General features: G+C 51.6%; 1 protein-coding gene across 2 annotated transcripts in view; it reads right to left on the bottom strand.

Moving 5' to 3' along the window:
* Positions 1 to 6,909: 6,909 nt before the first annotated feature.
* CYFIP2 (cytoplasmic FMR1 interacting protein 2) overlaps positions 6,910 to 10,983 on the bottom strand; it is a 137,265-nt gene continuing 133,191 nt past the window's right edge. For both annotated transcript variants that reach the window (XM_075541893.1, XM_075541891.1), the window contains 3 exons: positions 10,297 to 10,535; positions 8,249 to 8,396; positions 6,910 to 7,447 (listed from right to left, as the gene is read on the bottom strand). In XM_075541893.1, coding sequence (XP_075398008.1) covers positions 7,280 to 7,447; positions 8,249 to 8,396; positions 10,297 to 10,535 — 555 coding nt within the window. In that variant the 3' untranslated portion in view covers positions 6,910 to 7,279. The remainder of the gene's footprint in view (positions 7,448 to 8,248; positions 8,397 to 10,296; positions 10,536 to 10,983) is intronic.

Genomic DNA, 10,983 nt, shown 5'->3' with positions numbered 1-10,983 from the left:
AAAGTAACATAAAGTTTGACACAGGAACAATTAAAAACATCAGCCACATTCTGTGATGCTCCTCTTCCAGACAAGATCGCTGAAGAAAAAAGGAGTGCATAAACAGAGGTGGTGAAGAAAGTTGATGGTGCCCGGCTATACAAAGACAACTTCTGGGGTCTTAAAGGCTTGAAGCTAAACAAGCGGCCATTGAGCAGGGAAGCAACAAAGCCCACATGAAAGGACACCAGCCTGTTTGATCATGAGGTGTCCACGGGATCAGGTATCAGGCATCAGAAGATCCAAAAAGAATCATATTGATGCAAACGAGGAGGGTCAGAGTGGAGACCCAAAGCCCATCTGTAGACAATTGGACATTCCCTCATAGAAGGGTCCGAAGGAAGGGAAAGCCAGCCATAGTGAAGTATAACACCGACGAAACACAACATTCCTCTAGTTCTTTAATGCTTCCCCCATCTCCCCAACTATTATGACCCCAGTTCTATCTTACAAATCTGGCTAGATCAGAGCATGTACACTGGTACAGATAAGAACGCTGGACACATACACCCCTCAGGAACAGTATCAGCAGTAGCCATACCATGAAGGTAGGGGGAAGGTAGAGTGAGAAGGGGGAGAAAGTGGTAGCCGATCACAATGATCAACATATAACCCCCACAGAAATGGGGGCAAAGGGAGACAGTGAACCATGTAAGATATGAATATAATTGTAATTTATGTGGTAGTTATATAATCATTTGTCAATTTGAGGATTGAGAATGTAGGGGTGGAGTCTAGCCTGTCAATCAGGTCATAGCCAATGAGGCCTCTGTGTGGGCGTGGCCTTCCCCTTAGGATTCTGGGGATTCTGGTATTTCCTCATTGGAGGTGGAAGATGCTCGGCTCACTCCCTGGGAGACGTTGCAGTTGACAAGACACATGGAACTACCTGAGCGGCCTGAGCCAGACAAGCCACATGGACGCAACCAGACCTCTGGAGCTTGAGAAGCCACAGAGAACCAACCCCCTGCCAGTGCTGAGATGCTTACAACGCCACTGGACCCAAAGACTTTCTACCCACTGGCTTCTGATCGTCCTGCATTTGGCTTCATTGCACGTGTTTCATGAGTCTGAAGAGGACTTTCTAGATTGGTATCAGACATATGGGCTAATCTCAGACTTATGGTCTTGGACTGGACTAGGTTGGGATGTTTTCTCAATGTTCAATTGCTCTTGCTTAGAAATCTCTTTCTTATACACATGTGTGTCCATGAATTTGCTTCTGTAGTCTACCCAGACTAACACCATTTACCAAGGGTTCACAAGGATGGCAGGGTGGGGGAGGGAAGGAACCAGGAGTTCGAGCAGAGAGAAGATGTTGATGGCAATATATGTACAAATGTGTTTGATACAATATGGTTGGTTTGTTATAAGGGCTGTAAGAACCCACAGTATGATTTATATTTAAAAAATAATCAAAGAGTGGGACTGGCATCTACTTAAAAAAACCCCCAAAAGACAAAAACAGCCGCCGCAATGTAAATAGTAGTGTGTGATTGTAGCTAGTGCAGACAAGGTCTTGCCATTGTAATGGGGTAATCGTGACGCCTGTGGCTGGAATTCATTAGCGGGTTTATAAAGTAAATTAGCATTGTTTTAGCTTTGTCACCATGCTGACATATGTAGGCTAGGATTTTTTAAAATGTTGTTATAATTAACTGCAGGCATATTTTTATAGAAGATAATATATTTCTGTCGAAGCACAAAAGAGGAATGGGCTATCTTTGTGCCACTCCCTGGCTGTCACTGGTGCCCCGCACACCTTCCTAGTGATGCCACAGGCTCGGGACAGAGGCATATTGATCCTGACGCCACGCTGGCAACGTTCAAGGCCATCTCCTGGTCAACATTTGATGTTGGCAGATTACGTCTTTTCAGTTTCTTGATCACTGTTCAGGTTTAGCACAGAAGCACCTGGAAGCTCTTGCATACAAGCCTCCGGGGTGATACCCTTCCCCTCTCCATCTTCCTCCAGCTGGACGAACTCACTCTGACCGCCACCAGAGCGCTGACCCCATACAGCACAGTGTTCCTTGCTTCGTGCTTTATGGACCCGACCCAACTTTGATTCCTTAGGAACCGGCAGCTGCACAAAGGCAGCAGTTCGAACCCACCAACTGCTTTGCGGAAGACAGGTGAAGCATTGCTCCAGGATGACAAAGGACAGCTCTCCTCTGTCCTGTGGGGTCTCTATGAGTCAGAATGGACTCAATGACAGGGAGACTTCTGGACAGTTGTTCTGAATATAGCACTTCCAGCATTGTTTCAAATGCCGACCAGGGAGCATGCTCAATAAATACTAGTGATTATTAGGTCCACGGTAGTCTTTGCTCTCTTCTTGCTCACTGTATTTATGTTTCTCTCTCCTACGGAATAAATGTTTTGGCTGCTAACAAAAGTCGCCGGTTCTAATTCACCAGACGCTCTCTGAGAGAAAGCTGGGCTAGTTTAGTCTCAGAAGTTCTATAGTGTTGGGTTGCGGACTAGATGGAGGTGGGGTTGGTTTTATTAATCCCACGAGTTCTTCTCAGTCGGTGATTACCATAAACGTTGACTCACTGCCATCAAACCCGACTCCTAGGGACCCAGTAGGACTGAGGAGAACTGTCCCATCGTGTCTCCGAGGTTGCCATCTCCACGGGAGCAGACTGCTGTCGCTTTCTCCCATGGACCAGCTGGTGCATTCAAATCACCCACCTTGCTGTTAACAGCCCAGCACTTAACTCCACGTACTACCAGTGATCCTTGATTGAAGCATAGAGTCTACAAAATCATGATTCTCAAAATCATGGCTTCCCAGTCTGCAGCCAATCCAGGTCCCCAGAGGCAGTATCTTCCCTGTGGACCCTCCTTTCTGGATACCCGATTCCCTCAACTATCAAGATGGCCCCCAGCTCCCTCAGCAGTCCTTCTGCACTTTACCAGGTACCAGGTAGATGAATCCCTGCTTCCTTACTTGTGGACAAGCGCTGTCACTGACCACGATCTCCCTGTGGGAGTTTTGGTGACATCTTACCAGGAACTTCTTTGCCCTTAGCCCAGGGATCCCATGGGAGAATGACTAGGCTGGGAAGAAGGGGTTCTGACGTCACAGACTTGGATCACGTGTGCTGACCCGAGTGACTCGGTTCCGCTGGCCTCCTCACAGGACGGTGGCTCTTTGGGACAGGGAAGAGAGTGAAGCAGCTCCCATGTGTATTTGAATGTGGGACCCCTTTTCTCTGACCACCACTCAAGGGCAATATACCCCCAGTGACACTTGCTCAGACATAGGTCCTCTCATGAGGATTCCCCGAGGTTGTGGCTGATCATTGTACTCTGGAGGCCAAGCAGTCAAGCCCCTCACATGAAACCGGTTCAAAATGACCTGGATCAGAGATGGAAGGGGCCTTGGAATATTGTGTCCACTATGATAGTTTAGGAAACCCAGGTTGAAGGTGGCCCAAGGTCACAGGACAGGGAGTTACTAATGGACTTAGGACTCCTGTCAGTAGCAGCCTTTCAGGAAGCTGGCACCATGTGCAATGCGAGGCTCCAGGCCGAGGGACTAGTTCTGCACACAGGCTTCGCATAATGCGTTTTTGATGGGTAAGAGAGCCTTTCCCCACCAGCCTCAGAACGTTAACCTTCTCCCAATCTTCACAACACTCACTGCCATGAATGGACACCAACCCCCAGCGACACGGTGGGAGAGGGGGGACTACCCCCAAGAGTTTCTACTGGAGCAGAAAGCCCCTCTCTCTCCAGGAGTGGCTGACCTCGTCGATCATCACGGCCCAATGTGCGATCGCTACACCCGGGGCTCCTGGTCTCCCTCCTGGAGGGCGAGAGTTGTCATGCATACAATATGTTGGGTGCTGCTGAGTTGATTCCAATTCGTACTGAGCCCACATACCTCACGATGTGTGTGTGTGTGTTTATATTTTGGCTGGAAGCATCTCTTTCTTTGGCAGAGATGCTTGGGGAGTTTGAACCAACAACCTCTTGGTTAGCTCCTGAGCACTTAGTCATCGTACCACCAGGGCTCCTTTGACATGTATTAACCTTCCCCCATCCCAAACCAGACCCACTGCCAACGAGTCAATGCCAACTCCTGGTATCCCTAGAGGACAGAGTGGTGATGCCCTTTTAGGCTTCTAGGAGCGGATGGCCTCGTCTTCCTCCTGAGTAGTGGCTGATGGGTTTAAACTGCTGACCCGTGGTTAGCAACCCAACACGTAACCCACTACTCCCCAAGGTACCTTCTAAATAACCAACCTCACTGCCCAGTCGTTTCTGACTCATAGTGACCATGTAAGACAGGACCATGGAAATATCCGAGACGGTATCGCTTTACAGGAGTAGGAAGGCTTATCTTGCTCTTGATAGTGGCTTTTGAATCGCTGACTTTGTGGTGAGCAGCCGGATGCGTTAACATACGACACCCCCAGGGCTCTTCTTAGGGGCCCCATTAAGAATTACTCCCCATTTCTGGTCTCAAATCTAGGGGGCTCAGGTGTCCCATTACCTCAGTGAGGCTGAAATTTCCAAGGGCTGGGACTCTCTCCTTCTGCCATTGGTTCAGTGCCGAACAATTTATACAGATTTAATTTCCCCAGTAAGAAAGGGAGAGAAGTGTTCAGTTCAGAGTGTACTCACCTTGCTACTTAACTTCTTTCACCCTCTTTGAAGGTTTTCCTAGTCATTAGCATTAACTTGACCTTCAAAGATGATTGAGGATGGCAAGAGGACCAGATATCAAGACCAAGATGCCAGTTTCTTGAATTTGGAAGCAATTTTAATGGAGATGGAAATGTTTATCCACTCAACACAGGTACCCGAAAATACAAATCAGCATATCATCTTCAGCTGCATAGCAAATAAGATTCAAGAATTTAACATCATTATTGGATCACAAGTGTAAATATAAGTCACCATAAATAAATGTAATTCATTGTACAAAAGTCCCCAACTCTTAATACAAATATGGTACATTGGATAAGTTCTGCAACGATTTTTTTTAACTTTTTAAAACTTAAAAAGCTATTAATTTCTTGGTTCTTGAACACACAAAAAACTGAAAAGGGTAGCAGTAGCAGTGGGAAGGAAAGAGTAGAAAGCCTGCTCCATGCTCATCCATAAGTGTTCCTGGCAAGCCGAGGAAAGAAAAGCTCTCCCTTGACATTAAGACCCCCACTTACTGGGATTGAGTCTTGAGGAGGACGTCATTCTGTCCAGAGGGGCCGGTGTTGGGTCATAAATATGGGGCGGGGAGGACAGGGGTGCGGAGGAATTACTGTAGTAGCCATCTCACCCGATGAACCAAATCTCCATTCAAGTTTCAGCATGGGACCCTGCCTGCCCTCCATGTGTCTTACCTCACGGCTCAGAGCTGGCCCAGCGAGACAGCCTCCTCAACCAGCAGTGGTTCTCAAACTCCCCTGCCCGGCGGAATAGCACCGCTTCTTTGTGCGATGTGGATTCTCTCCCCTCCCACCCCCAATTTCAGAATCAGTAGGTGTGTGCTAGGATCCAAATAGCTCCATCTGAATGTGTGAATCTCAGGAAGCTCAGACGTTGGTGGCCTCTGGAGCCCATGGAGAAGAGTCTCAGCTCTTTCTCACAGGCAGGGGCGGGGTGGGAGAGCACCAGTGTGTCCCACAGACCTCTCCTGGGCCCCTCCTTTACTATTCCCATGGGATATCAAATGACCGATCTGTTCTCCTCCCCCACCGCCTTTTCCTCCCTGCGCTGGAAGGAAATGCAAAATGTCACACTGTGTGTTTTTAAAAGCCCAGGGACATAACCTAGCCTAGAATGTGGTATTTTCTATAATGAGACATGCACTTCCCAAAGGCTGTCGTTCTTCTAAACAGTTGCCTCAGGCTTGGTGGGAGATTTTGCAAAGAAATTCTGGTTCACTCTGAGAAACAGGAGCAGAATTCAGCCCCTAAACTCTAAGGGGCATGAAGCGAACAAGAAGTGCCTAGAAAATGAGCGTTCTCGTTTTACTAACACAAGTCCTTTCCTGCTGTTATTTCTGGGTATTAAAAAGCTTATTGGCTAAAATCAAAGGAGGTGGGCAGGGCAAGCTCTTGGGGAAGGACGATAAATAGCTTATACTGTTGAATACAAAATCGTTTATCTGAAATTCACCCCCCACCTAATTCACAATTTAAAAAATTGTTTTAAAAAACTTATTGATGAGTATTTAAACCTCTGACCTCTCTGTCCTCAAGACATTTCTGACACATGCTGAAATAATCTCTGAGTTTCTCTCTCTCTCGTTTGTCTTGATGAAAGACTGACAAAGCAGTTGTCACTAATGGGATTGCTGGCTCGGTGCCATGTCTGGCTTGTTCAACACCCTCTCCAACACCCACCCCCTGCATGGCCCTGGGCCCCCTGTGTGTTTGCTTAATGAATAAAGAAACGGTCTCACGAGCAAGATGGTGAGATGCTCTAAAAGCCTGCTCTGGGCTCTGGAAGTCCCCCTGGCTGTGCACATACACTGCTTCCTCACAGCAGACCCAGCCGCCTTCCCACTCCCGACTCACCCGAGTGGGATGCTCGCCAGGACTGCCCTGAGAGGGAGTTAGGATGTGCTGCTAGGAAGTCTATGAAAAGTCAGAGCTCACACCACGGAGAACAAGAACCTCTTTCTCTGGTCACCGTGTTGCCAGCACCTGCTCCAGGAGCATGCTTTGCAGTGGAATCCCCAGAGTAGCTGGATATGCTGCTCAGGGCATCAAGGGCTGGGAGCCAGCAGATGAAGAAGCCAGGACGCTGCGGCACACCCACTGGCCTGCTGATAACTCCAAGGATGGCCACACCCTTTCCTTGGTCACTGAGGCTTCAGGCTTGGGGCCACACAGAGGGTTTGAGTTGGAGGCCACCATTGTGGAAAAGACCAAAGATGTAAAGGTGAAGGGGGAGCAAAGGCTGGAAAAAGGGTGTAGCCAGGCGCTCTTAGCACAGCAGAGGGGGAAGCAGGAGGGGGGGAGGGTGAAAAACAAAAGCACACACTGCCCTGTGTCTGTTTTCCTTGTTTCATTTGCACTGTGGGAAGCCACCATGGAGATGACATGGGAGAGCATGCACTGGCCCACTCCTGGGAGTGGGGGGATAGGCTTGGGGAGGTTCTTGCTTGGTCCTGCTCCTTCCCAATGGTTGTCCAGTTGGACCCTGCTGTGGCTGAGCCACGGTGCTTTCTCTCCTGCTTCTCCTCCTCTTCCCCGGTCCAGGGCCTGCGGGCCTTTGCCTAGCAGGTGGTGGCCAGGGACTGGTGGATGGGCGGCTGGAAGCAGCGCACGTGTTCCACAGTGGAGCTGTCTGTCTCCACCGACTTCATATACTTGTTCAGGATGGCGAACACCTCGTTGTTCAAGATCTGGTACTTCCTGATGCGGTCTGCCATTTTCTTCAAGGGCTGCGGGAGGGGAGGAGGGGGAGGGTGTCAGTGAGTGGTGGGGCACAAGGTAGGGCGGGGAACGGAGAGCAAGTGTAGGGAGCAGTGAGGTCGGGGTGCAGGCCTCTGATGTGTCATAAGATCACGGCACTTGTTTAAAGGCCTTCAGTGGGCTCCCTGGGCTCTGGTGACCAAGGGCCACCTTAGGCCAAGTGATTTGCGGGTGGCCCCTGCCTCTGCCTCCTCCCCATCTGGCCCACAGACCTACGCTTTGTTCCAGCCAACCATCTATCATCATGTCCCTATACCTTAGCTGCTGCTCCTCCTGCCTGGAACATCCTCCTCACTGCTACCCCCTCCCCCGCCACCTCTACCTGGCTATTGGCAGCTGGCCTTTTTGGACTTGGCTCAAGCACAGCTGCGCAGTGGAAGCCATCGCTGAGCACCTCACACCCCACTCCAGCCTCACTCAGACAGTCTTCCTCTGTCTGTGCCACTATTGGGTCTTGCTGACCCCAGCACCTGGCACACTTTGGGTCCTCGGGGAATGCTGACATGGAGGGGGAGCCAGCCCCCGCTGAGACTGACAGAGGCAGGGGAGGTGTGGAGCTCAGCTTCGCTGCAGGGTGATCTGATTCATCCCAGTGGGTTATGAGTAAGTGACTCATGGCTTCCTGTATGGGATCCCAGGCTGCTGAGTGTCTCTTAACCTGCAGGGGGTGGACTGGCCTTCATCAGCAGCACGCCTTGCCCTCCAATCTCTGATGAAAGCCTGGTGGTCAGGTCCTGCCACCTCCCAGCCTCTGCCACGAACCGGCTTACCACATTCTTAATGATTTCATCCTTCCCGTCCTGCCTCTGCACTTTCAGCAGGTGGTAACAGAAGTCGAACAGGTCAAAGCGACGCTGCTGGCCCAGCAGGACAATGATGGAACAGCCAGCCCAGTTCAAGCCATCTCCGAAACATTGCCTGGAGGAGGGGAGGGGAGAGGAGCAGAGTGAGGGGGAGGTAAGGGCTGGAAGGTGAGGGACAGGCCTCTGTTAATCTCTAGAGTGGACACAGGGAAACGGCGGGGCAAGGACTTATGGTTCCAGAGGCTGTGAGCACGAGTGAGCTTCAGAACGTGGGTAGGAGAGCCCCGTAGCTTTTCATTCCATTTTTCCACGAGCTTTTGGAAGCACCTTGGTCAACACAAAGGCCTCAGAGGCACGTGCAAGCTGGACAGCGCACTGGGGGCTGGAGAAGAATCAGTGCATTTGAGTGACGGTGTTGACGACAAATACTGACAGTGTCACGGGCTGTCAGAAGGTCAAAACAAATCCGCCTCGGAGTAAGGACATCTAGCATGCTCCTTAGAAGTAAGGGTGGAGAGGCTGTGTCTCGCGGACGTTGGGCATGAAATCAAGAGAAAGCGGTCTCTGGAGAGGGATGTCATGCTCGGTCCAGTAGCGCGTCAACGACACGGAGGACGGCCCGGCACCACTTGGAGGGGCGCAGTGGCTGCCACAAGGGCTCAAGCATGGGAACAATGGTGAGGGCGACGTGGGATCCGGCAGGCCTTTACTCGGCTCTACACAGGGTCGCTGTGACTCGGAAGCCCCTGGCAGCACCTGACATGTGCCCCCCCACGGTCCGTCCTCCTGACCGTCCGAGCAGTGTCCGTCTCTAACAGCAACGGCAGCACACCCACAGACTCCATGGCACGTGGACGCCACAGCCTTTGTTTCAAGAGCGTGAGCGAGCCAGAGACCGTGGGGACCCCATGGCTAATGGTCACTCTCGGCGCTGAGCTGATGTCGACTCCAGGCTGCGCTGGGCCAACCGTGAGTTTCTGACCCGGAGGGACGGAGATGCCCAGTGTTCTTGCATCAGTGTCTTTTACACATTCTGACTTTAGGGGCCCAGTGACGTGTGGGGCTTGGGCGATGGCATCACTAGTCACCGCTAGTCACCCCAAAGAGTCCCTGCGTGGGGCAAGTGGTGAAGATGCGTGACTGCTAGCCAAAAACGTGTTAGTCTGAGCCCACCAGGAAAACCAGCCATTGAAAACTGTAGAGCACACGCCTTCTCTGACACACATAGGGTCCCCACGAGTTCCAGCTGACTCGACGCCTCCCTGGTGCCTGGCTTTTCACCACAAACGAGTGCCTCTCTGGCCCCGTGTCGTATAGAGGCATCCGCCCTGTTTACCAGCTCATACTTCCCACGGAGCTGAGTGGAGAAGGAAGAAATGAGCTCTGCTCCGTCTTCTGGAGACAGGGTGCGTGCTCTTTCCAAGGAGACAGGGTGCGTGCTCTTTCCCGCAGTTCCCAGGCTCAAGAACCTGGTTATGCCCTGACTTTGCAGGGAAGCCCTTCTCTGTTCTAGGAACCCTGGAGTCCGGTGGGGAGAACGGGGCCCAAACTGACCAAACCCATCGCTGTCGAGTCCATTCCAACTCACAGTGGCCCAGCAGCAGGGTCGAGCCGAACCACCCCTGGGGGTTTCCAGGGCTGCAAATCATCAGAGATGCCGACTGCCTTGTTGTTCTCCCGTGTAGTGGCTCGTGGGTCTGAACCACAGACCTTCCAATCAGCAGCCCAGCGTTTAACTGATTGCGCCACCAGGGCTCCCCATGACTTGGCCCGGTCTAGGCCGAGGGCCCCTCCTGCCATTCAGTCGGGACCATCTTCCAGTCTTACACACCTGCACGCCGCAGACTGTGCGCCCACAGTCCACCGGTTCAATGGTGCTATTCACCCAGCATCCCATTTCATCCGACCATGTGCTCAAAAAAGAATAGGACACCTGGCCCTGCCTACCTTTCTGGCTGGCTCTCAGGGCATACGCAGGCCGGGGGCAGGGGGCTGTCCCTGGCTGGAGTACTCACTCTGCCGTGAACTCGTTGGTGCCCACGGGGATGCAGTAGACAAACTGCATGGCACTCCACAGCCGGTGGAACTCCACACACTCGTCCACGTGCATGACGCCATTGGTGGGCGGCGGGCCCCGCCAGATGGGGTCCTGCAGGTAGCTGCGGATGCGTGTCAGGATGACCTCGAACATGGACAGGCCACAGCACAGCCGCTCCTTGGTCAGCAGGTCGCCTTCCCGAGCAATGGCGATTTGCTGGGGAGAGAAGGACATCTCAGAGCCGTCTCTCACCTCCCACCAGTGATCCCCACCCCAATGCTGAACGCCGACTGCAGCTGGGATTCCTGCACTGCATCTTTCCCTGAGCCGGGTCCTGCCTTTAAACCCGAGTACAAAGCAGGGAAAGTCAAGGAGCAGAATGCCCTTTCTTTTCTAATTCATTGACCCATATAGAGATGTGATATTTACTTCAGGTGTAGATCGAATTTCAGCTGGCCACTTAGGTCCATGGATTACACGGTACAGGGGCATGAGCAAACTGCAGAATAGAGTATGCACTACGATCCTACTTCAAACACCACCACCGCACAGTCACACAAGCAAACCCATAGAACTACGTGGTGTGTGTGCGTGTGTACACACAGTGGTGGTATTCGGTGCTATCCAGTGGATTCCAATTCATCTGTACAATAGACGAAACACT

Source organism: Tenrec ecaudatus, chromosome 2, assembly GCF_050624435.1.
Source record: "Tenrec ecaudatus isolate mTenEca1 chromosome 2, mTenEca1.hap1, whole genome shotgun sequence".
In the NCBI taxonomy this organism is placed as follows: domain Eukaryota; kingdom Metazoa; phylum Chordata; class Mammalia; order Afrosoricida; family Tenrecidae; genus Tenrec; species Tenrec ecaudatus.
The sequence above is the reverse complement of the archived record's forward strand: the minus strand, read 5'-3'. Positions and strand labels throughout refer to the sequence as shown.